Below are 26,151 nucleotides of genomic sequence, written 5' to 3'. Positions count from 1 at the left end.
GTGCGGGCCCTGTGCTCGAAAAGATGGTCGTATATGAAGTTCGGAATATGTATTTAAAAATCGAGGATGAGATTGGTGTACAGCAAGGTGATCCGGTAGATTGGGGTTGTTTACCGAGGGGAGGAAGTGGCGCGGAAATTTTAACGGGGGTATTAGGAGGTGATGGGGGAAGTGGATAATAAGCCTGTGCACCAGGAAGTGGGGGAGGAGGAGGACGAAAGTTGGGGGCGGAGTTCCGGTCCTGGAGGGGTTGCATCTGGATTTCCCGTTCACGCCGGCGATGTCGTTCGGCCGAGCGAAGTTGGCGGTCCTTGTCCATTCGGGTAAAATCTTGTCTAAGTTTTTGTTTTGTACAGATGTAAAAACATCCGAACATACATATGACGAAAACCAAGGTGATGAGGACGGGCGTTATCAGGGCTATCAAGATGCGATGAGCGATTTTCTGTTCTGTGCCACAGTCGGCTGGTGGGGAGAGGGGAACAGCTGATTCCAATAGCGAGGCAGCCTTGACGACAGGGGTATAGGCCGCGGTGGTGGCAACCCAGGGTAGCACGGAGGGGGTATGTCGGGCCCATAGGTAAAGTACCGCGAAGGAGATGGCGACTTGCCATAGGAAGGCGAGGAAGTCCTGGTAGACGTGCGATTCGTCTTTGAGATGATTAAAAAAATGGTAAGAGGCTGGAAGATCAGGCAGTTCGGTGATTTGTGCTGGGTTTTGGACTTTGTCATCGGCCCATTCGAGCTTGAAGATAGAGGACATGTTTTCGTAGGATGTTTTTGGAAGAAGGGCAGGTTTTACCATGATGATCTTGGTGACCTGGTCGTATGAGAGGTTGGCCCATAAGGTAGGAATGACGAGGGAAACTTCGGGTAGAAGTGAATTGGATTTCATGCACGGGAGAGGGTTGAAAACGGGGGAAAAGCTGGGGATGTTGATCCGACAGGAGCACGGGAGATGAATGATTTGAGAGCCAACCGTGTGTTCAGGTTTGACAAATTCTTGTGTCATGCGCCCATCCGGAAAAGTGCACTCAATGCTGGAATTATGAGGCGGGTTGGTGAGGGCGAAGTTTTGATACCCGAGTTCCGTGATGTGTATATCGCTGGAGCCCATGGAGGGCCGACAGGAAAAGGGACAGGAGTCACGGATGACGTCGTTTGTGGCTCCTCTAACAAGGCGAGTGAGACAAAATAATATTTTGGAGGTTCCCGAGTATTCCCGGAAGTGGCAGTACCCATTGTCCGGTTGACAAGCGTGGGCATGTGTGCTTTCAATAGCGAGAGGTTTGTTATTTGTAAGAAGTACGTAGGTGGACGGCATGTTATATTGGCAGATCTCGTCGTGGTGTTTGAATGGGATGGAGATTACCTCGTGGAGGATGATCTTCCGGTTGAGTGGTTGAATCGGAACATGTAGAATTATGGTGGCAGTATCGTTGTTAGAGAGTAGGTGGCAATTGACAAGTGGGAGTTGGTAGTAAGGTGAGATAGTTTTGATGGGGATGACCAATTCCTGGTCGAGAGGGTTGAGGTGGGTAGAAAGGATTTCGAGTTCATCCCGTAGGAGTCCGGCATCTATAAGGGATAGGGGGAGGCGTTTATTTTGACAAGCGGTGATGACGTCGTGGTAGGCGACAAGGTCCGCAAGTCGCGTCAATTCCTGGATGGTTTGAGCCTGGATCATGGCCGACCGGACTTCGCCGGTTTTGAACGAATCGTATAATGTGTTGATTTTGGTCCGCTGGTAATTCATTGCCTGGGTGAACTTGATGGCCGAGTCGCGAAGGCCATCGAAAGTATCGTTGCGTAGCGCTTGGACGTCGTCGGTGATCCGGATAATATTTTGATGATCGATATGCGCATTGGACTGGAGGCTGTTATACATCAGCCGTCCATCTGAGGAGGAAGAAGAGAAGAGAGAAGACGAGACATATCCAACAAGGCCAGCGATAGCGGCGGCAGCCATAACAATTTGGCGGCGGACGCGGGTCACGACGGTGTCCTGGGTGTCCGGACGGGGTTGATCGTCCAGGTCACCTCCCACGAGGAGGCGGGTGATATGATTATTTACCTGATCTGCTGTATTTTTAGTGATGAAGCCTGGGGAAGCGAAATCTGTCGGCTGGACTGGTGTATGTTGATGCGAATCGACGTCGAGGAACGCGTGGGTGAGAAGGTTATTCCGTTCCGTGAGAAAGTTCAGATTTTTAATTATATCGTTGGAGAATAAACAAAGCGGAATCATGTCCTGGGTGGGGGTAAAGCCTGAACAATTTTTGTTCATGATGGAGTGGTCATACATGTAGGTCCGCAGGATGGTGAGGTTGGCCGTAAAGAAGATGGGGGTTGTTTGGCTGAAGATGACAACGTTGTCCGGGACGGGACGAAAGTCCAGACCAGGGGTAACGCGTATGGTGGGAGGAATGTAGACAGCAAGGGCGTGGGCCAAGAAAATGGATCCAGTGGCAAAGAGGAGGGCGAGATTTATTTTGGTAATCTGTAAGGAAGGTATGGTTCATTGAAAACGCGCCGGAGGCTTTACATGGCGTCCAAAACGAGTCTTGTAGCCAGAAGATGCAATGTCTTGTGGGGCTTGGTTGGGAGTAATGGAGTCAATAGGGGCGGTGTCGTCAGGGAGATCCTCAATGGTCGTATGGGGAACGGCCGTCGGGATGAGAGAAGGGTGGAAGGAGGGAGTGAAGTCGAGGTCGGGTGGTCGAGGCGTGTAGCGTTTAAATTTTCGTATGTTCATAACTTTAGTGCCTGCTTTGGAGTTTAAGGGGCGGACCTCACAGTTAAGATCCGAGAGAACTTTGGTAATTTGATATGGACCAGCGAATTTAGGTTGTAACTTTTGAGAGAGAGGAGTGGTATGCAAGTTAGGGTATTCAATGAAGACGAGGTCGCCCACCTCGTATTTAATTGGACGATGGGTTTTATCCCATCGTTCTTTGTATATTTCTTGGGCTTCCAAAATTTTGAGTTTAGCGATTTCCCGAGCACTTTGTACTCGTTCAATATAAGTCCCCATTAAATCGGGTAAATCAAATTGACTTTCAAGTGGGGAAACAGGTTCATAACCCCTGTTTAAGTAGAATGGGGTGAATGAAGTAGCATTACTAACTGTCGTGTTAATTGTATATGTAGCTGGGACTAAGAAAACATGCCATGAGTTAGGGAATTGTTGGATTAGGGTGCTTAGAACGGAGGAGACGCTTATATTCATTTTTTCGACTATGCCATTGCTTTGGCTCTAATAAGGAGCCGTAAAACGGAGAGTTGTGCCCAGACCCTTGGTGAGGGCTTCGATCAGTTTAGAACGGTTTATGGAGGCATTATCACATATTATTACTGAAGGGGCCCCATGGATAAAGTAGATATGGTTGATTAAGAAACGGGCTAGCGTTTCTGAATCAGCAATACGCATCACGACGAAACGGGTGAGGTAATCTACAGCCGTGCAAATATATTGGAAATTCCCAGGGGTGCTAGCAGGGTGAATGGGCCCAATTAAATCGAAGGCTATCGTATGCCAGGGACGAGGTGGGACATCTAAACTATGTAATGGGCCTACACCATTGACCTAATCATTGAGATTGATCTGTAAATACGACAATTTATATTTTTATTCCATCGTCAGGGAATATACAGGGTGGTCGAAATTTTGCCTCTGAAACTCAATATTTTAAGAATTTTATCAACAGTGTTCCATAAGTTTTGATAAAAATTAATAACAATCTCACTCCCAAATCCGTAACTAATGGAAATTTAAGAATTTTTTCCCGTGCAAAATTTTCCATTGTAACCTGACATTTAAACCACCCTGTATGTATTGTGATTCCTGTTGCATTGACCTTTTACCTCATATTCCAAAAAAATTGTCAAAAATTATTAACAATTATAATTATCAAAAAATGAACAAATTTAAAAGTTAATGGCCAAAAACCGTAAGTGGGAGATAATAAATCTACACAGCGTATTAAGGTTGTATGTAGTTGAGCAGTGACATATTTTGTCTGGTTTAAAATACAATTTCGAAATCACAAAGTTACATGTGCAAATCTTTTCATTACGGGGAGAAATTAAAATGCGCGTTACTTAAATATTTAATAGCAAAATGTCCCTCCAAAATAATTCTGGGCAGATTAATTTGTACGGAATCTGTGTACAGATTCTAATCATCACGACTTTATGAGTATTAGCTTTAGCGTTACAACATGTTTGTTATGCAATATACCAAAATTTTTGTAATACAGGGTTTCCAATTTGTATAGTCGGAGTCGCTATTTGCTCATATGTGAAACTATAGCGCTAATTGAAAATAATTTAAATGATTTTGAAAGTTTAAATAATATGTAGTTAAGTCTAACCAAGATTCCATTTACCTATTTCCAAATTTTGAAGGACGGGCCCTAAAATTTACCCAAAAGTGTAGGTACAAAATGAGCCAAAATGGCAAGCTCTTTTCGCGTCGACTTCACCGAATTTCATATAAAAAATCCTAAATTTATTAAGTAGCGTCAGCTACTTATTGTGATCGTTTTGTCCGTCCGTCCGTCTGTCCGTCTGTAAGCAGGATATCTCTAGAACGAGTCAATATAATCAAACCCCGTTTTCGCCATTGTGCGTCTAATTTTTAGTTCTCGGTCGAGTTCGAAAATTGGGTCAATCGGACCACACCCCACAACGCCAGGGGGTGTGGTCCAAATTAAATTTAACATTAATTTTCATATGGGGTGTCATTTTAAAGGAAATTTCACCACGAATTCAATGGCGTTAAAATTTTTGACCTTGTGACCTTAAGGACGAGGTCAAAGGTCAAAAAATGCATAACTGTCATATGGGGTATCATTGTGAAGGAAATTTGACTGCGATTTCAAGAATGTTAATATTTTTGACCTTATGACCTTGAGGACGAGGTCAAAGGTCAAAAGATTCATAATTTGTCATATGGGGAATCATTTCAAAGGAAATTAGACTGCGATTCAATTCAATTTCATCTCCCCAGGCCCTCAGTGGCCGTATAAATTCGTAAATTGTCACAAACAGGGCTTGCCAATTTTCGAATCACCATACACTGGGTAATCGGGAGCTTTGGTGGTGGATAATCCTTATGCAACGACCAAAGCTTCGAAGAAGGACGATTTTACTAGGGAAATGCGTTCTTAGTGGGCTTCATCGTTACTGTTGGGGACAAATACTTGAATAATTCAAAAGCGAAAACCCACCCGAGTCTTAAAATAAATTCAATAGAAAAACCTACTCCAAGCAACTTTGCGGGGCCTTTTAAGATGGCATTAATGTCATCTTGGTAGTCAATGGCAACATATTTGGGTGGAAATGACCCCCACCGGCCAACCACTTGACCGATCATGCTCATCTCCGAACTCATCCTTACTTTTTGTGAAGAGGTGATCTTTGCCAAATCCTTATTGAAAAACTGGTTCTTTAGATCTGCAACTCTCACTATCTCCTTTTCGTAGTTGTGTTGTTGATCAATGATCACTATGTCAAAAAGGCAACTCTTATAATTCTTACAACTCTTACCACCCAATAACCGGTTAGACATATAAGTAGACTAAATAGGTATACGTGTGGTATATAAGTAAGAACAAGAGTGACCATCGACAGCGAGTCGACTGCCTGTATCTTGATACGTGCAATAAAACCTGTCCTGACTTTGTCTCACCAAATCTCACCTTGCCTCCAAGACGCAATTTATTTCCATGTACAACAACGACGACGATCGTCTCATCTGCCTCACCACCACCATCAATGCAGTGAACCCCCCCCCTCCCCCCATAAACGGAACTTCACATTTTTACCCAAAGACGAAGCATGCAAAATTTCAACTCGATAGCTTTTGTTTAGAGAGAGTTATCATGCCTATAGACGGACGGACAGACGGACGGACAGACAGACATCTTGACAAATCTATAAGGCCATCTTAAAAGGCCTAAAACGATCTCATCTCCCCTATTGAAACACGAGAAAGACGCTATGAGACTTTAACATGGGAAGAATTCGGATGAGAGTACAACTGGTTATGGTGCATTGCTAGTTTACGGCAGGGTTCTAAATACACGAATAACGAAGGTTTCAAACATGTCAATGTGAAATTACCAATTTTAACAACCATTGTAACAAAATGCTAGTTTATTATCAGTTGTTTACTTTTCAGCATGAGAAATTGAATTTTTGTTTGAGGAAAACGAGGAAATGCATACAAATTTACGCATGCACTTGTATTACAACATGGATAACAAAATTACTCAATTTATAAGTATTAGCGCAGAGATTCGCGTTTATAAGGAAAACGTATGTAATATGATGACACATCATTGATTATTTTATAGGCACTCTCAACTGCAAATAAATTTATACCCCAGGATACGTATTTACATGCTTAACCCACTTACAAATGTTTAGAAAAATTACAGTTAATTAAACAACCTCCTGATTATCACAAGTTTATAGAAAGTTCTATCACTTTGTAATTTTTCCTGACTGGAGTGGGTGTGGCCTTTTTTTTTAGATATTTAATAAAAATATCATGTGAGGTTTTTTTGACATCTTAACTGATTAAATTATTAAATACAATACGTGAATGAAAATGGGAAGGAGAATTGGATATAAAACGAGTATAAAAGTACGTAGCATTCAGAGAAATGAAGCCTTTACTCGCAAGAACTAGACAATGTCGATAATTAAAGATGCATATTTATACCAAGTCCATATCCAAACTCGTTTTTGTTCAAATTTCTACACCAGGCTTTGTCTCTGCTGCGTATTTTATATTGTCCTCATGTACGTATATGGTACGTATGTATTTACTTCTGCACGTAAAACTTGGAATTTGAATGGGTTCAATTTATGTGAGAAACTAAAGTAGGAATTTTGAATTTCACCGTTTTGAATACAGGTTATTTATTACAATTTTCCCAAATAAACCATCTGTCTGGATATTATTGTTTTAGTTATTGTTACCAATTTCATTATATTTAACAATGAAATATGTATCATTGTAAAGGCCGAGGCCACATCAACCGAACTTAATAAATATCTACCTACATACCTATTGTTGCTAATTTTTTCCAACGCCAAAGCACGAAATAAATTCAAGTTGGGATTTAAGTTTTGAATTAATAAATGTAGGATTTATTTTCTTTAAATTGTTCAGTAAATATTTAATTCATCAAAATTATTATGTGAAGCCATCCGACTTCTAATGGTTAAATAGAATAAGAGTGAATGATCAGTATGAAGGTTATTGACAGGTAGTTAAACTGGAGGCCTCGCCGCTTCATAGCCCGGACCAACCCATTTGCTTGGAAAGTCCAGACCGGTTGAAGGCACTTCATCCACAATCCAGTATGCTTCATTGTCATACTTTAATTCCGGCCAATCTGGGTGGGGTCGTCTATCGAAATAGAATAAATTCGGGTACATTTGACCATCTCAAAAATTAGTTCTTAACAAAATTGCTAAGCAACTAAGCATCATATCGCAAATTAGTTTATAATTACCCCACTGTCGCAAAATCCGCCCAATACGACATCATTCTCGACGAGGTGGCAGCCTCAGCATCGCTCCAAGGAAGGAAGGTCAAAGCAAAGAAGTAACAAAGATCATCCGTATGTGTGACACCGCCTGGAAATGGGGGTAGGACGTCTCCCGGAAAATGTTGACCCCAAAACGAGACATTTCCCCTAAACTCGAACGACAACCAAAAAGTGGGCAACCCTGTTTTCCTGGAGTGAAGGAAGGCCGTCTTGTAACAGTCCCCTTTGTAGGAGAAGACTGAGAAGATATCCATTAGGCCGGGATACATGAGGCTAAAATTTCCAAAATTGTGTGCATCGCCAAGATAAGTGCGAGATATTGTTTCATGAATTCCACCAGGAATATCGGGAACACCTTAGAAGATAAGACATAGTGTGGAAATGAGTGTCTCTAACTTTTAATGATAAGCTGCCTGGTTCAAAACTCGATTTGGGAGGACATATTTAGTTGAAGAATGTCCTAAACTTATGAACCAAGTAAAACCTATTTAGACGGTGTTCATTCCAAACCTTGAAGCCTTGGCAGCTGGATTTTTTATTTTTGAATTTCCATCCAAAATAGGTCACAGACAATGAAATTAGTGTAATCGAAGAAAAATTAAAAAAAAACACTTGTTTCAGTCCCGGCAAGTGGATTCAGAATATATATACTTTGTGGGGTCTGGGACCACCCCCTGATTCTCTAAAAATCAAAGATTGTTACGAGTTTTGGCATACAACATTTAACACAGCAGTAGATAGAGAGCCAACATAGCAAAAGACCGACGAAAACTCAATATTACTCATTGGCCTCTAACTAATCAGGGGGTGGTCCCAGACCCCACAAAGCATATATATTCTGAATCCACTTTCCACTTTCGAGACCTTTCTCACGATACCCCATTTATGGGGCTATGTGACACTTGACATCATATGTATAAAACCATGGGAAAATGAGCATGTCGAAAAGCGACCGGTTTTAAGGTCATTTTCGACATTTAACCTTAAAACGAAAAAGTCCCGCCTGGGGACACTCAAGAAGGTGTAGAATACGAAATTTCAGCTTTCTAGCCCAAAAACTGACGAAAAAATCGCCGTACTACGAACCCTATTCCAGATCGCAAAAACGGCCATTACGAAGGACTGAAACAAGTTTTTTTCAAAATTTTTCTTCGATTACACTAATTTCATGGTCTGTGACCTATTTTGGATGGAAATTCAAAAATAACAAATCCAGCTGCCAAGGCTTCAAGGTTTGGTATGGACACTGTCTTTATGAATTATTTGTCATACTACCTAATGCATTCAAGGCCGCAGGGACCAAGTCATACCGCAAATACGTGACATTCCTGTCGAGGCCATTGTCCCGTAAAAACCTGTTATAAAACAGTCCCATGATGTTCGATCCGTCGTGCTTCGTAGTGCTCATCATCAACGGGACCGGCGCTTCTCGCCCCTCTGCAAATACGATGGCGGGGTCTTCTCGGAGAAATTTAGGAAACATCACCATTTCGAAGGATTGTACGACAGGAGACACGACCGAAAATCCAAGTCGACCCTCTCTACGTTCAGCAAGCTGTGAATAATCAAAGTATGTATCAGTGTTACAGATTACTTATAATTTTCAGCGTTTTCAGTTATTATAATAGGCTTCTCTGAAACATAAAGCCAAAAATGAAATACGGTTTACATGTTTGTCAAATTTTACGCCGTCTAACAATGCATACTATGATCACTATTTTATTTTGCTGAATTATGTTCAGACTCTATTTAACAAACAATCGTATTCAAAGCGAGCAAAGTACTTCAACAAGTTCACAGCTTGGATGAGGACCATGAGAGGATAATAGTCTATAATTCCTTCAATCCACTTGAACTGATGTCTGACTTACAAATATAATCAATCCTAAATACACTTTGCTGCTCCCATTATATTTATTGCCGAATTTTGATAATGCTATGCAGAATCCTTCCATCGATGGATGACAACCTTACAATGATATTCAACCCGTCCCGCAACACACCTGATATTCGTCCAAAATAGTCACCAGCAAGAGGCCAGGAACGCTTTGCATGCACCGTCCAATCGAACCTGAATCTGGGGCGGAAAGCCCATCGTAACACCCGGCCCGCTGAGAGACTGCTAGCGCTCCTTTAATCACGTCGGCAGAGTTGGTCCCTGTTCTCCAAATGTTTAAAGCAGTTCCGGAGGCTGCAATGGCCCGGTGAAAAAGACCCTGCGCCATGGGAGATGCCATCAGGTCGGTCACCGTGACAGCGCCTGTATTCTGAAATAGTGATGGGTCGAAATATAGATGAGTCATGTTGAAAACTCCACCCCCTGAGTTTCTAAACCCGATCGGGTTACGAGCCGGTCAGGTTTAACCGGGTTAACCCGTAACGCGACATCTTAGCGACAAGGATTAATCATAGCTAGTAACTATGGTCAACCAAAGGCGTAACAATACTTCTAATGGTGTAACCAATGGTTACACTCTTAAAAATAATGTCGCTATTTTAAAAAGAAAATAAGTTGGTGCAGCATAAATTCAAATAAACTGTACCAAATCAAGAATAACTTTAATATTTATGAACAATAACGTTTTTTCTGGATTTATGAAGTGAGAATTAAGTTTGCAGTGGCTTTTAAAAAAAATAACACTATTTTTAATAGTGTGGTAATATAGAAAATCTGTATCATAAATATTCCATAAATAGATAAGAATTTCACATTATTTGAATCCCGAGATTTCTAAGTTAGATATGACTAACCCACATATCGTCGTACTAATTCTAAAAAGGCCTAAGTGCAGTCAATAATAAATTTTAGAAAGGCCTATCTGCAGCCAATGCTAAATTTTAGAAAGGCCTATGTGCAGTCAATGTTTAATTTTAAAAAGGCCTAAGTGCACAATAAAAACTAGAAAAAGGCCTAACTGCAATTCCAAAATTATAAATGGTTAATTAATTATGTAAAATCATACTGTAACCTGAAATGTGAGTATAATATTCGGACGAGGCCAGTCCTGATATAATACTTGAATTTCAAAACCACACCCTCGAGGGGTGTGGTTCTGCTGACCTAAATTTGCTTAATAAAATCCTAGCGTGCAATATGTCGTATTACTCAAATTAATGAGGCAATTCCAAAAAGAATATTACAAATTTGAAAAACACACCCCCAGGGGGTGTGGTCATCGGCATCAAATTTAATTTTAAAAAATCCTGGCATGTGATACTTCATTTTTATCAGCCCAATAAAGCAATCCGAAAGGAATATTGCACATTTGAAAAACACACCCCCAGGGGGTGTGTTCATTAGCAGCAAATTGAAGTTATATGTAATCATCATTTGTCTCACTCAAGTGAAACATTCTCGAAGCGACGTTTGAAACTCTATAGCTAAACAAAAGTTTGGAGTACTGGACACTTTTTTCTTCACGATGAAGCTATACCGTCAAACATGAAATATTTAAAAACCGCACCGTTGGGTGGTGTTTTTTTGGCCGCTCACCACCTGCAATTTATACGCTATGGTTGTCTTGCGCATTTTTTTCATTCATCTGTAATCCAAGATTTTGACTGCTGGGGATGCTGTGATGCCCGATTTAGATTTGACCACATTAATTGAGTATGTATATAGCATTCCTTCAGTAAGTAACTAGCCTTACTGCAGAAGTATATACATACATAGTTAGATAAGTTGTTAAACTCATTTGTGGAGATTTTTCACAGTGTTAAGTTTGAAAGATGATATAATAAAGTTATAATGTGCCCGTGAAATGTTCCCGGGAAAGATTTATAAAAACGAAATTTGCCAACCACCTCATAATTTCGATTGGTTGAATCATCTACATAACTCCACATAATTTGTTCGAAATCGGACCGAGGTCTCTGGCGTTGTCCCGTTGTATTAGCATTAGGAACCCATATACAAACCTGTAATTCCATATACTAAACTGCAGCAAACGAAATGTATCAAAGGGGTGAAACCACAGGGAATTGACCTTATGGCGCACCCACTTCGTTCCCACACTTCTCCGTCAGTTTCGAACATATCGCATATCGCGCTACTCACGTAGCAGTATGGCTCGCTTTGACACCCCACATTGTCGCAACTCGAATCTGTTCCGCATTTTTGGTGGATTTAGAGGTTCCGAAGGACAATGTATTTCAATAAAGAGATTCTGCCTCTCTTAACCCCGTAATAACGGATCAATTATTCACTCAGGCCGAAGGATTATAATGTGTGAATACGAATATCTTGGGGTGATTATCATACTCGTAAATTGAAAAAAAAACTCAAGCATTGCAAGTCATAGTTGGTACATGAATTAAGTATCAAAAATTGCTGGTTTTATTAGATGACAATGAAAATACTAGTAAGTAAACCTACATTACACATTTTTCGCATATTTTTTACGCATTTCACATGTTTTATTTTGGCAAATTGATATAAAAATCATGAAATTGCTGAGGAATTACTTGAAGAAGATCCTGAAGGTCGTCGTATTTTCGTTTTGGAATTTTTAATCTGCATTCGTACAGGGCCGGGAAAACAATGTCTTCCAGAGTTCTTGGATTTCTTGGTAGGTTTAGCCAGGTTAGTAATGGTAATTTTTTTGCACGTATTAAAAATTTACCGAAATCAACACCCGTGGCTGCCACAACTTCGTCTACTGAAAATACGTCGTCCCCTTCACTTTCTTCTTCTTCAGTCGTCCCTTGGTACGACCAGTCAGATGAATCCGTCTCTATTTCGGAGTCTGACATTGATGATAACTTTGATTTTTACAAAATTTCACAAAAAAATGCAACAACAACACATGCGAATTTCTAGAACACTCCAAAGTATTCCAGTTGACTCTCCCAACAAACCCGCTAAAAAATGTCCTTTCGTGCCCCAAAGCATTCTCAATTACGCGACGAAAATTTCAATTCCATGCGTGACTCAACTTGTTCAGATATAATTGCACTGATTAATGATATTTTGTAATTTTGTAGTTTAACTTGGGCTTATCTCAAGATACAATTGATTTATAATTAGGCCAACTTATTTGCACCCTATCAGTATTAGAATTATAATTGCATGGCAAAGCGGCTTATACCTACATAGTTTGCCAAATTAATAATTTACATAAGTAAAATAATCATTTTATCTGTAATTATCATAACCGTATTCTGTCAAAGTACGCACGCTTTTATGAATATTTCGTTGGCACCTATAATATTTCGATCATTTGCCATTTTAGGTTGCCATTTGCAACACACGACTGAAATAAAATTTCATAAGCATTTCCTCCTGAAAACTACGAAACTGCTTCCCCTGTTCATTCTTCGCAACACTGTCATGATGTGGAACAGTAAATAGTTCTTGTTTATAATTCTAAATGCAGTTTTGTTTTTGAACTTGTTTTAATTACACATTTAAACACACACTTCATGCCTTCGATGGCTGTATTCAGCTAAATTTATGTAGGTAGGTGTAAAGAACACTCTCCTACAGAGGGGAGGTTCTTCAATTGCTGTAGACTCTGCCACAATTTCGTAATCGGGCAAAGATAAGTGGCATGGCATATTACAGGATGTTATTAACTTTATTTAGGCGTCAGGAACCACGCACCACCAAGTTTTTCAGATTGATTTGTTTGGCGGATAAAAATGAAGTATCACATGCCAGGCTTTTTTAAAATTAAATTTGATGCCGATGACCACACCCCCTGGGGGTGTGTTTTTCAAATGTGCAATATTCCTTTCGGATTGCTTTATTGGGCTGATAAAAATGAAGTATCACATGCCAGGATTTTTTAAAATTAAATTTGATGCCGATGACCACACCCCCTGGGGGTGTGTTTTTCAAATTTGTAATATTCTTTTTGGAATTGCCTCATTAATTTGAGTAATACGACATATTGCACGCTAGGATTTTATTAAGCAAATTTAGGTCAGCAGAACCACACCCCTCGAGGGTGTGGTTTTGAAATTCAAGTATTATATCAGGACTGGCCTCGTCCGAATATTATACTCACATTTCAGGTTACAGTATGATTTTACATAATTAATTAACCATTTATAATTTTGGAATTGCAGTTAGGCCTTTTTCTAGTTTTTATTGTGCACTTAGGCCTTTTTAAAATTAAACATTGACTGCACATAGGCCTTTCTAAAATTTAGCATTGGCTGCAGATAGGCCTTTCTAAAATTTATTATTGACTGCACTTAGGCCTTTTTAGAATTAGTACGACGATATGTATATGTATGTACATATCCTGCCATTGTTTCCAAAATACACAATGAATAATTTCATAAATCGATTACTTGAATGTTTCATCGTCTCAGGCGGCCCGTTTCCATCAAAACGATCTCTCTTGCGTTTCCTTTTTCGTTGGACGACAGGAAATTCGTAACATTTTATTCCCCAATATGAATTCCCGAAAGTAATTACCATAATATGGTAATTACTAACCCATATTACCCATGTTATGGGTAGTGAGTGACATACATAAGTATGTAATTCCGCAAATATTTAAAAAAAATTTACCCTAAAAAAGCATGCCATGCGCATGTCCTTCATAGCCCACAACTTCTGAAGGGTGTTGGGGTGTATTTTCTAAAAGTGAATAACTCACAATGGAGGTTTCCGAACATATGGTCACACATTTGGACCAAACCAGCGTCAATCGATCACAAATATAATTAGTATGAAATTTGCAAATGACACTATTTGCCAATGCGCCAGTTTGGCGGAGATATTCACTGTTAGAAAAAATTTTACTTTTTTGAAAAGTAAGTGCACTTTTTACTCCATATGAAGCAAGGTTTACTCCGTACCAAGTAAGCGTTACTCTGGATTTAGTAAACTTTTTTTCATATGGAGTAAAAAGTGCACTTACTTTTCAAAAAAGTAAAATTTTTTCTAACAGTGTTTGCATCCAAAGGAGGAAAAATGCGCAGCAAATATGGAAAATGAAATATTTGCCACCCTTGGGGTTGCGTTTTCTCCTGTTTTAATAAGTAAGTTAAGACGAATTAGCACTGCTAATTAATTTGTGTTAACGGATAAGTTAACACAAATTAGCATCTTCGGTTTCTTAATACTCTTGGAAACTTGCGTTTTATTAAAAACTAGCGTATAAGCCCGTCTCCCGCCGGGCGGCAGCTTAATTAATTTTCATTAAAATTGAGTAGGATTGTGCATAACTCCACCGAATTAATTTTTCCATTGTATCTTATATTAGTAGCTGGAAATGTCTGTTGTCAGGAATCAAGGGTAGTGAAAGTAAATGTTCCGCAATTTACCATTTCACTTTAACTTTACTGTAAAGTACAGTGGCCAAGATAACCAATATAAGTATTATTAGATAACCACTCAGTATAACCATCCCTAAAGAACCGTCGTTGACTGTGCTGTGCGAACAGCACAGCCCAGCACACTCGTCCCAGTCCCGATGTATCACAATCCATCGACCCTGCGCTGTTGCCTGATGGTGGTTATCTGGGGGTGGTTATCAGGGGTGATTATCAGCGGGTGGTTATCTGGGGGGTTGTCAGGAGGTGATTTCAGGCGGTGGTTATCTGTGGGTGGTTATCATGAGGTGGTTATCTGGGCGTGCTTGTCAGACAGTGGCAGTGGTGATCTGGGGGTGGTTGTCAGGAGACGATAGTTATGGGGGTATTTATTTTTAAAATTAAGAATTTAATTTGAATTGTCGCGCCATTTGAAACTTAACTTTCTCCACTTTCACTTCCGTAGCGGAAAATAACTTTCACTTCCGTTGCCAAGAGACATTTCCAGCTTATAAGAAGATATGTTAGTCTAAAAATATTTATCAAAGATTTACATCACCATCTTGGTTCTCCGACTAAGTACGGCAACAATCTGCCTTTTCATCAACTAATCGCACATTCAATAAATTATTCAAGGAAGCCCAACACGAAACTTTTTATGCCTTCTCATACGCTAATGTCTTAGCAGAGCTAAACCGCGTAGAATGTGTAATCCATTTGAAATTTCAACCTCATGCTATTATACTCTCCATTAATATTTAGTTCCCTTGGGCATTAATTTTACAGTGACAATGCCGACGCAAACCATGTTCAACCCAGTTTATTCTTTGACCATCTCAGCGTGAAGGAGTAACTCTTAGGCAGGAATATGTATTGTGCATTTTACTTATTAATGAGGTTTGGTAAATTTCTTTAGCCAGGTCAAACTCAGATGTTGCAAATGATAAGGAAGAAATTGTGTCCATTAATTCAGTCACAATTCGGGCCAAGGCATTTGTAATTCCCTTTACGTTAATCTAAATATATTGTCAAAATTTACTTCCAATATGAAGCAAACTATGAGTTTGAGTTTTGAAAGGAGAATCTGATCGCAATAAGGTTTGCATGTAAAAAATTGTCTCGTTTACATAATTAAACTCTTAAACATGTACCTTTAAACCATAAGTTACACTCGAAATTTCGATCGAGGTACCCGCTCGATCGTAGCCTTATCATACATCCGAGAAATTTTTGTCTTTATGAGAGTGGCCAAAAGGTTGTTCAGCCCAGTATCTTGCGGCGTGGAATATGGAGTGTAAAGACTACATACATATATAGATGAAAATGTAATTAACGTCCTGCTGCAAATTTTTATTAAGGATTTCTCTGATGAAATTTAGATATATTCCCATATATCGAATTTTGAATCCCTTAAGTAATTTCATAACTTGCTGTTAATCACACTATTTAAAGCGTTAGACTTTAGTTGATTAACGAGTTTAAAGATTAAGGGCAGTAAAAACAATTTTTTTGCGAAATTCTTCCTTCGATTGCGTTGCTTTTAGAATGAACTGGTATATATATATATATACAGGGTGGTTAAAATGTCACGCTACAATGGAAAATTTTTCGATGGGAGAAATTTGTAAATTTCCATTAGTTACCAAAATTTTGTCTCTAAAATTAAATGTTTTAAGAATTTCGTCATTAGTTTTCCATCAGTTTTGATAATAATTATAAAAATCTAAATCCAAAATCTTGTAACTAATGGGGATTTAGGGATTTTTCCCATTGAAAAATTTTCCATTGTTGCGTGACATTTAAACCACCCTGTATATATATATCATTTCAGTGTTACCTGTAAAGCCCGATCGTAACCTCAATTTTCGGAGAATTTGTTTCATTATTCGCGTAAATCCAGATGCTGGAGAAATTTGTATATTTGTAAATATCCTCCGATATCTAGCGGAAGTACATAACTACATTAGGACTCATTATTCAACTAGGTTCGATAGTCATTACAAGTAAAAGTTTCTTTACATTCTGCTTAATTGTAAAATCCTTTGGTATAAAAACGTTGCTGGAGGGAAAGGTGATATTTGGGTGTGACTTGTTTGTTTTCATGGCCTATGTATATTTTCTAGTAATATGTATGTATCATACAAATACATAGATGATTAAGTCTGAAATACTCACCATCAAGAACTCTGAATCGAAAGGTTCGAAATTATATTTTACTTGATAATGGGGCTCCGTGCGGGACGCGTTTTTGATGGAGTTGGACACCAAGTATAGCCTGGATGAGAAATATACTTAATTAATTTAAAAAAATTAGAACAATTCTACCAACCTTCAAAATATATACCTCATGTTTTCCGGCCTTATCCACTCAAGCGAATTAATAATTTGCGTGGAATTGAAAGGGATTCTTTTGGGATTTAAGTATTCCGAAATAACTTCGTCGGGGCTGTTTTCCTACAGGATTGACCAGAATTGATTGATATATCTCAAATTTAGCAAATGATTAATGTAAATCTTACAATCATAGATTTCCCAAGCGATGATGCAACTACATAAGCTTCAACATCTGTCTTGTATTTTCTAGTATAATTCCTAACTTCTTCTGCCTCATCCCAAAACCATTTTTGAGGAGGATAGTTCCGTAAAAGGTTGACGAACTGAAATTAGTGTATGTATATTGTCTTAAATATATTGAAATTCGTTAATTCTTTAAGTTCAAAATTTCATACCTGGAAGAATTGCACAACCACTTCTTCGTGTCTTAAAACCCCCAAATCTGTGAGGTCATGGGTAACTTCCAATGAAAAACATCCTCGAAATTTTTCATCCACCAAAGCACTACTTAAGGTTGCAAAGCCTTCTAACTTCAAAAATGAGAACAGTGAATGATTCCCTCCTTGCGTCATCACAGGTGCGATATAGTTTTTCTAAAAGTGATGAAAAGCCAGTTATTCAATTACCTGCAAAAATTTATCCTCTGCTACTTACAAAAACATCCTTGTCCTGATCAGGAATTGGGAAAAGCATAATCAATCGTTTCATCTCCCCCATGGCAACCATTTCAATTTTGACCCCAAGTTCAGAAGGTCCAAAGGGTGGCTGCTCCCATTTAGACAGAGTTGCATTCCTGTTTTTTAACGGGGTAAAAATCCGAGTCACAATTTCTTCCAGAATGGTCAAATTATCTTTGCCTATGACCGCTAAGGTCATCAAGTTTGCGGAATAAAATTTTTTATAGAATTGCTCCGTCTCATTTCGAACATCGAGACCTAATTCTCTCGGTTTATTCCATAAAGTGTCCCTGCTTCCGGTTGTGAATGTGTTGAAAGGATGCCCCACACGGGATGTGTGCATGTTAATGCGCCCAAGCCTGGAATCGTCTCGTGGCATGTATTTCGTATTTTCTGAACTAACAAGATCAATTTCCGCTGTTATTGAAGATTCCGACAAGATGGGAGAATGAACCATGTTGAATAGACTATAAACATAAATCAGATCTGTAATCTGTTTATTTAAAACACGGAATTAAATATTAATCCGACCGATCTAAAGCGCCCTCTAGCGCATTTGGGTTGAGAGAAAAATAATATTCGGTGTTATCCGGTCGTGTCGTTGCGTCTCTAAAGCCTCCATGAAGATGCAAATACTTTCCAAACCCTTGTAACTCTGGATATTTCGTACTTCCTCTTAGCAGAATTACATGCTCTAGTAAATGTGCGAGACCCTGTAGCTCTCTGGGTTCATTCATGGATCCTGTAGTTAAAATTCGGTGTGAACATCAAAACATAGATACTCGCAATGGAGGTCTCCCAACGTATGCTCACAGATTTGGACGAAATTAGTGTCAATCGATCACAAATATAATTAGTATGAAATTTGCAAATGGAACTATCTGCCAATGCGCCGGTTTGGCGGAGATATTTGCATAAAAAGAGGAGAAAACGCACCAAAAGGCTGGAATATTTTCCATTTTCCAAATTTCCTGCGCGTTTTGTCTGTTTTGAATGCAAATATCTCCGCCAAACCTGCGTATTGGCAGATAGTTCCATTTGTAAATTCCATGCTAATTATATTTGTGACCGATTGACACTAGTTTGGTCCAAATCTGTGGGCATACATTGGGAGACCTCCTGTGAGTAGAATAGATTCGGCTATGTACATTAGTAAAAAGCGTCTCAGCAGGAATTTGGGGATAACCCATGGTTGCACGGTGGCACATGGAGTGCTTAGCATGTTTGCACATCATGAAAAAATGCTTAAAAATGCGGAAATAATTCTATTCCTATAAGTTTCTCTCTTCTAATCAGAAACATTGCCAAATACAGGTTTTTAGAATGTAATATAACTTACTGATGAGGCTTAATTAATTAAAATTTAATTTTAATTGATATCAGCTGAGATTTTGGTTTTATCGTTTTTACATTTAACAAGCTTGGCTGGTAGACGCAGGCAGGATTTATGTAGTCCCACCTCAAAAACATTGCCGAGTTTTTAACATTGATTGTGTGGAAGTGGCCTGATCTATTCTACTCTATATCTGTGCATCAAAACTTTAAATCGTTTCAGCTTACCGACAGCAACATGTAACGATGCTGCTTCCGATGTTGTATTCGGGTCGCTCACAAGAATTACTTTTAATCCATTTTCCAGCACGAGGCCTTTATAAGCCTGACCTGGTTTCCCCTCATAAATTTTATTTGTCCCAATTCCAAGTTCAGCACTCGCATTTCTGCATAAAAATTAATAAAATATGAAGAAATTGTTATTAAAATGATTTATTAGAGAAATTTACATTTGTAGCAAAGACGTGTAAAGCACCAGATCCAGAAGTGTCCAGATAATTATTTTGCCTTGCATGGTTGATCCCTGGTAATAAACTAAATGAAAATAACCTTCTTTCATGTATGAATTTAGGTTTAAACACTTCATTCTATAATGCAAATAACATTTTGATCGCTGCATGTTATTGCGCAAATGGTCAACAAAACCAGTTCGTTAAATTCTCATGGCAATTATCTTTCACTGAAAAAATTGGCCAGTTTCGCGACGGATGAATGTTGCCATCATATATTTATTTATGCATCATCAGATTGACTTTATTAGCTCGCCCTGCGTAGCATGAGAGCTATTGAATTCCTCTTGTCCGTCTGTCTGTCTGTCTGTTCACGAGTTTTTTGCATCAATTGATGCTAATTATATAAGCCCCGCTCAATTTTTTTGACATTATTGGCACCGTTGGGAACGAACAATCGGGAACGATAAATGGTGCGTTATATAATATGGGCGAACCGATGCAACTCGCATCAATGGGGCATGTTATTCGTTTGTCTTTTGCGTTCATTTGTAACCTCGAAAACCTCGAAATCATGTCAAAATTATGCACCAATTTTCCCCATTTCTGCTGCACCATTAGTGCAAACTTTAACTTATGTATCAATTTTCACCATTTATTTTGCACCATTAGTTAACAATTATTGCATGGTTCTACACAACTAGGGTGACCATCCGTCCCGGTCTAGCCGGGACATGTCCTGCTTTTCAAACCCTGTCCCGGCGTCCCGAAAATGTCCCGGTTTTGATAAAGTGTCCCGGTTTTTTAAATCGTCGAGAAAAATTAAACTATTTCACTTTTTCGCCAAAATATTGATGAAAAAGTACATTTTAGTGCATAAATACTAGTAACATGCATGTAATATTTACTTCATTTCCTTTCCTGGCTAATTCTCAAAAAATTTCGACGATGACGTTTACCCCTATTCCAATGTTTGTTTGATCTGCCAAATGATGTCATCATAGTTACCCAAAAGATTTAAATTTAAATGACGCAATTTACGGAATTAATTTCGTAGGGGACTTTTTACGTTCGATATACATATATATATCATGTATGCATGTATATATATATTCATATCATAAGAGTGAAGATTATGTCAAAATTGTCTACCAATTCCATCCACTTCTTTCACTTATGTATTACAGGGCGAGCTAATTCTAACGTTACAACGGTTTATTTTTCATACACGCAACGTGTCTGACGCAATAGTGGAATTTTACCATGAAAATAGGCACGTGGCTTTTCAAAGGACGTGGAAAGAATACTATTTTTCATATCACATCCCTGATTGAGTACGATTAAAAAAGTCTGTGACGGAGTTTATTTAACTTTATTGGGTTTATAAATAGTATGAGTAACATTGCGAGTAGAGCGTGCTGTAATTGATTAATTTTTTAATTGGTCGAATTTAACTGTACCATTGAACTCCAATTTAACAGGTTTTTCTTTTGTCGGATTGCATACAAGTAAATAACTGGAAGTGGAAGAGCAACTAATTGCAAAATTTGCAAAACACGACCACTTCTATTAAGTATCAAGATTTATAAAAATGAAACCCAGGAAAAACTCAAGAGGAATTCTACGCAGATAATAGCGTGTATATTTGCGAAATTTATTTATACAATATTATTCACAATTTTGCACAGAATAATTTATTCTTGCACAAAAATGCTGCATTTCCACGTCCGCGTGAACAAAGTGCATGATTTCCAGGACGATAATAACTTTCCTTCACGATTTTATTCTCATGAATAAATCAATGGAAACTCAACAAATTATAAAATTCGGCAAAAACACAAGTATGATTATGTAAATAGGTACATAAATAGCAATTATGAAAGTAGAAAGTTTCGAAAAAAATCAGGCAGGAATTGCAAAAGAATCGCTGATGTCTGTACACTCATAAAAATAATGCTACCCCATCCAAAATTAAATTCAGTACATTTTAAATTAAGTATTGTAATTGTAAATTACACTAAATCCAGGGCAAACTTTACTCTTTACCAGGTTCACGCTACTCTGGATTGACTATAGTTTACTTATTACATAATTCAGGATACATTTACTTTTAAATCGGGTAACATTTTTTAAGAGTGTGCATACATTAGTGATTTTTGTCCACAATTTTGCACTTCTCCAGAAGAATTTATTCTTAAAAGACAGAAAAATGTCTCATTTTTCCGATGAATCGGAAGTATTTTGCAACAACATGTTACAACTGTAATTATCTCTCCGCGTCAGTCCCAAGTTTCCGGCAGCGTTTGCAGTGCAAATGTGATTGTAGAGGACGTCTCGAACCGTGAATCTTCCCCCACAAAGCGCACACGTGTATAATTTGTCTTCATGTTCTCGAAAGTAATGTTCCATCCGGAGCAGGACGTTGCGTGAAACGGCGTTGCAGTGGTTGCAAACGCATGCGGATTCTGCAGTCTGTAGGACAAAATCAGAAAATGTGGTTAAATCGTGAATACTTGAATAATTAAAAGTTTTTTTAACATCGCAGATTCTAATACACAGAAATAATGGATTGATTCCATGTTTAAAAATTTACGAGATCACGGGTGAGTAAAATATTGACTTATTTTGACTCCGTTTTTTCGTTTTTATTTTGCACCCAAAAAAAGCGAAATGGAAAATATAAGTCTTATGAAGAAAGTAACTTTTTAAAATGTCAATTTTTAAATACTGAATTCCTACAGCGATAAAAACTTTGAATTTCTATAAAATAAAATCCATTTTCGTAAACACCTTGCAGCTTATCGTCTTTAGCGTTTCAGGTGGAACGAACCACTTACTCAAGAAATAACTTGCAAAATATGCATAATAAGTCCTCGATTTCGAAATTTTATCCAAAATGATTCAAAATTTCTTACAATTTTCGGTGACTCGCACACCTCCAAATGCTGCAACCATTCAGCCTCCGAGTCAATCTTGCTTTTACATCCGTACGGACAGGACGTCTTATCCGGAAAATGGACCAGCTCCACGTGCCTATGCATGTTCGTCTTCATGGTGAAGGTTTTCTCGCACATGTCACAGGAATGACTAAAAAATTGTTTTTCCCTGTACTTTGCAGGAATTGGAATCTTGTGGCTTTTGAGCATGTGGTTGTAAAACGTTCTCGTGTCGTAATAGGCGGCCGGACAGAGGTCGCACTTCCGTCGGTATCGAACCCCATCGTGAACGGTTCGATTGTGTCGGTAGACGCCGTCCTTGGAGCTGAACCGTTTGTCACATTTGTCGCATGGAAATCGCCGCTCATGTCGGAGAACGAGCCTGGATTAAAAAAAATGTTAGATAATATTTTGTAATAAGAATTTTAGAACTTAATTAATAAAAAAATCCAGGCAAAATTTGTTTCACATGGTTCAAATTTTGAACGTCAAAAATGATAAAAACTGAGAAATTTGTTATCTGATATTAAGTCTTCATAATTTTCACAATTTTCCCGTTTTTGATAAAATTACAATCTTCTGGAATTATAATGCTGAACTAATCTATATTATAATTTCGAAAAGTCCGTCCCGTGAAATTTTCCGTGATATTCCCGCATTCTGATTGGCCGCCGGCTTTCTGGCTCCATCAATCAGGGAAGGGACACAAATTATGATTATGACTATGATTATGATTATAATTATAATTAGGATTAGGATTATAAGAAATTTCCTTAGCAACATAAAAAAATTCCTTAGCAACATAAAAAAATTTCCTTAGCAACAAAAAAAACCTTCCTTAGCAACGTCGAAAAAATTCCTTAGTCACGTTAAAAAAATTCTTGTGGCCCGTCTTCAGGACGGGCTTATAGGCTAGTTCTTACATAAGTTCAGTTTTCAAAATTAAGCAAATTCCAAATTTCTTAAACCCTGAAAGGCATTGACTCTCTAATAAATAGCAGAATTTAATTACGAATTATATTACACATTAAAATTTGAACTTACTTTTTCTTTTGTTTAGCAGCGATTAGGGTTGCTACAAATTTCAAGATAGAAAATTAGGTAGTTAAATTAACTTTTCTGTTTTTTCCAGGACTTAAATTTTTTGGATTTAATTAAACTCACGCATGTAATCCTCCTGTTTAAGATTTTTATGAATTTTGTTATTCATCACGTGGCGCCGGAGGGTGTCATACCTTGTAAAGGTGACGATCGGTTGACAAAGATCACACACTAGTTTTGCTTCAATATCATCTTCAACTTCCGACTTGGACTTCTTGGACTTGGATTTAGACACATTTGCGCCATAGTCATCGTCATCGTCACTTTCCTCCTCCCCACTCGTTTCCGCATTGTCTGGTTCGTAGTCGGAATCAGGGGCGATTTCAGGAGCTAGGTCGTCATCGTCATCGGCGATTTGTCCGGTTTCCGGTGACACGTCTTTTTCAGGTTGGTAATCAGAATCTAGATCAGGTGTGATTTCAAGATCTTGGTCGTCGTCGTCGTCGTCCGCGATGGGCTCAGATTTTACGGAAATTCGGTCATCCTGCTCAAGGGTTAATTGTTCCTGGTCGTTAGGTGCTGGTAAATTTTCCTCGAAGCGACAACTGTTCTCCGCCGGGGACAATTCTGCACATGGAAATGAATAAACACATAATTTAGATAATTGCAATTTAATTAGATAACGATCAGTGGCGGCGGGAGTTGAGGGACATGTGGGGACATTAGCACTGTGGGATAGGAGCAGGAGGAACTTATTAACATGGGAAGGATACCATTTGGCTAGATGTCTTGGCGGACCATACCATGTCCCCCTGTCCCCCTGCTTCCGCCACCACTGCCACTGGATACAATTATACTGGAAAAGTTTTATGTACCGCTAATTTGGGAAGATTCTTCAGTCCTTATTCCGCCGGACAAGTCTACATTATGCGAGCGTAATAATTAATGAACGGCAAAAATTAATTACAGATTGATTAATTTAAGAGGATTAATTAATCAAGTAAATTATTATTTACCAGGAATTTTGCCAGATTCTTTTCGCAATTTATTAAACAGCCCGTTCCTCCTGGAAATGACAGCACGAATTGAAAGCGTAATATTTTCTATTTCCATGGACAACTTGGCCAACGAGAGGATCGCGGAGGAACAAATTTTGCAACAAAATATTGGCGGATGATCTTCAGTTTGTAAAATGAGAGCAATTTGCTCCTGGCTTAGGACGAACTTGGCAAGAATTTCCATTTCTTGGACGGCGAGAGGGCGCAGATTTGTCCCAGATTCAGAGCAGACCGAACAGCACGACGTTACCTCTGGGGATACAGGATTTTCCTCATTTTCTTCGCATGATAACTTCTTAACCCGTCCGTGACTTCTGGGGACATAATTTGGTCTTTTAAGACGGACCGTGGAGGAAAGTAAGTCTTGCAAAATATGTCTCGTCCTTCTTTTCTTTAATCCGTCTTCTTTCAGCATATTTCTGGTAAATAAACTGGTAGTACATATTAGAAATATTTATTAATTAAAATTTTGACATGAAATGCAAATTATTATGCACTTACAACTATATTATGAAGAAGATGAGTGCAACGTTGGAGTGAATTGTTCTGTTTAGACTTAATTATTAACTGGCCAAAGTAAATTAAATTAATTTTAATTTAGCAGGTTTTAATTTAGAAGTGGAATTAAATATCTTGTTTTTGTCAGCTGCTCTTGATTTGCTCGTGTTTTGTAGATGAAGTGTTCTATCCCTCTCTCACTCTCGTGGAGAGGGATGAAGAACAGTCCGTAAGGAAAATCAACCACAATTCCGCTGCAAAATGCATCGGATTTTAGCATCCATACACTGTGTTGGAAAAAAATCTAGTTCAGTGGACTAGCTCGGATTTGATTGAAATTTTTTGTGTGAATACCCTATGGTCCCCTGAGCAAGAAAATACCTTTTTTTTCGCGGCGGCCTCGAAAAATATAATTTCTAGAAATTTTCGAAATTTTGAATAAAAATTATTTTTTGCCTCGGATTTTCATGAAAACGATTTTCGGGACTAATTAAACTATACTGAACAAGCATATGAAGGAATTTTTGAAAAAATTCAAAACCAAATAAGTTATCAATTTGTGAAATTTAGTATAGAAAATATTATTGGACATTTCAGAGAATTCCAAGACTTTGTCTCCCTTTCCCCTACGGCAGGAAATTTTTTAGGGTAAAATCAAATTTTTGGGGTAAGATGAGATTTTATGTTTCAGCTACCCTAACATAACCTAACCACCTAGCGAGCTCTACTAGCTATCTTTCCTAGCTAGCTCTCCTAGCTAGGACAATACCCTATATGGGCCATAAATATACTTTTTTTAAAAATTTTTTCTCAATATTCTTTATATTCTTGTCCAACATAGTTTAATTAGTCTAAAAAATGATTTTCATGAAAATTCGAGGCAAAAATAGTAAGTTTTGTACAAAATTTAGAATTGTTTAAAATTCAATAAACCCAACTCACTACCCCACACGTTATTTACTTCTCCTACCCAATGCAATGGGATTATTTTAAAT

General features: G+C 38.4%; 3 protein-coding genes across 10 annotated transcripts; all 3 read right to left on the bottom strand.

Moving 5' to 3' along the window:
- Positions 1 to 7,144: 7,144 nt before the first annotated feature.
- LOC110860969 (carboxylesterase 4A) lies at positions 7,145 to 9,983 on the bottom strand. The gene is made up of 4 exons (XM_022110091.2): positions 9,569 to 9,983; positions 8,841 to 9,120; positions 7,530 to 7,920; positions 7,145 to 7,423 (listed from the first exon to the last, which is right to left on the bottom strand). Exons 1-4 carry the CDS (start codon positions 9,866 to 9,868, stop codon positions 7,285 to 7,287), a joined length of 1,110 nt encoding a protein of 369 aa, XP_021965783.2. The 5' UTR covers positions 9,869 to 9,983; the 3' UTR covers positions 7,145 to 7,284.
- Positions 9,984 to 11,878: 1,895 nt separating this feature from the next.
- LOC110860916 (insulin-degrading enzyme) lies at positions 11,879 to 19,746 on the bottom strand. 5 transcript variants are annotated; one of them, XR_004837434.1, is made up of 12 exons: positions 19,624 to 19,746; positions 19,403 to 19,560; positions 18,374 to 18,584; positions 17,820 to 18,309; positions 17,561 to 17,758; positions 17,351 to 17,488; positions 17,176 to 17,285; positions 17,007 to 17,106; positions 16,851 to 16,937; positions 16,669 to 16,772; positions 12,188 to 12,310; positions 11,879 to 12,129 (listed from the first exon to the last, which is right to left on the bottom strand). XR_004837434.1 is itself a non-coding variant. In XM_022110032.2 (11 exons), the coding sequence occupies exons 1-11, from the start codon at positions 19,731 to 19,733 to the stop codon at positions 12,283 to 12,285; spliced, it is 1,734 nt and encodes a 577-aa protein (XP_021965724.2). In that variant the 5' UTR covers positions 19,734 to 19,746; the 3' UTR covers positions 11,879 to 12,282. The 5 variants fall into 5 exon arrangements, 4 of the variants coding, with proteins under 4 accessions (XP_021965724.2, XP_035716662.1, XP_035716663.1 ...); XM_022110032.2 differs by having other exon boundaries at positions 11,879 to 12,310; XM_035860769.1 differs by lacking the exons at positions 11,879 to 12,129; positions 12,188 to 12,310 and adding an exon at positions 13,740 to 16,240.
- Positions 19,747 to 21,242: 1,496 nt separating this feature from the next.
- Positions 21,243 to 25,372, bottom strand: LOC110860946 (zinc finger and BTB domain-containing protein 41). 4 transcript variants are annotated; one of them, XR_002549007.2, is made up of 8 exons: positions 25,160 to 25,372; positions 24,617 to 25,089; positions 24,476 to 24,520; positions 23,724 to 24,227; positions 23,604 to 23,634; positions 22,539 to 22,941; positions 21,769 to 22,095; positions 21,243 to 21,564 (listed from the first exon to the last, which is right to left on the bottom strand). XR_002549007.2 is itself a non-coding variant. In XM_022110061.2 (7 exons), exons 2-7 carry the CDS (start codon positions 25,071 to 25,073, stop codon positions 21,838 to 21,840), a joined length of 1,698 nt encoding a protein of 565 aa, XP_021965753.1. In that variant the 5' UTR covers positions 25,074 to 25,089; positions 25,160 to 25,372; the 3' UTR covers positions 21,243 to 21,837. The 4 variants fall into 4 exon arrangements, 2 of the variants coding, with proteins under 2 accessions (XP_021965753.1, XP_035716648.1); XR_004837428.1 differs by having other exon boundaries at positions 21,243 to 21,557; XM_022110061.2 differs by having other exon boundaries at positions 21,243 to 22,095.
- Between the last annotated feature and the right edge of the window lie 779 nt (positions 25,373 to 26,151).

The sequence above is a fragment of the Folsomia candida genome, unplaced genomic scaffold (assembly GCF_002217175.1).
Source record: "Folsomia candida strain VU population unplaced genomic scaffold, ASM221717v1 Fcan01_Sc036, whole genome shotgun sequence".
Classification (NCBI taxonomy): domain Eukaryota; kingdom Metazoa; phylum Arthropoda; class Collembola; order Entomobryomorpha; family Isotomidae; genus Folsomia; species Folsomia candida.
Note: the sequence above shows the minus strand (reverse complement) of the source record. Positions and strands in the feature narration are given on the sequence as shown.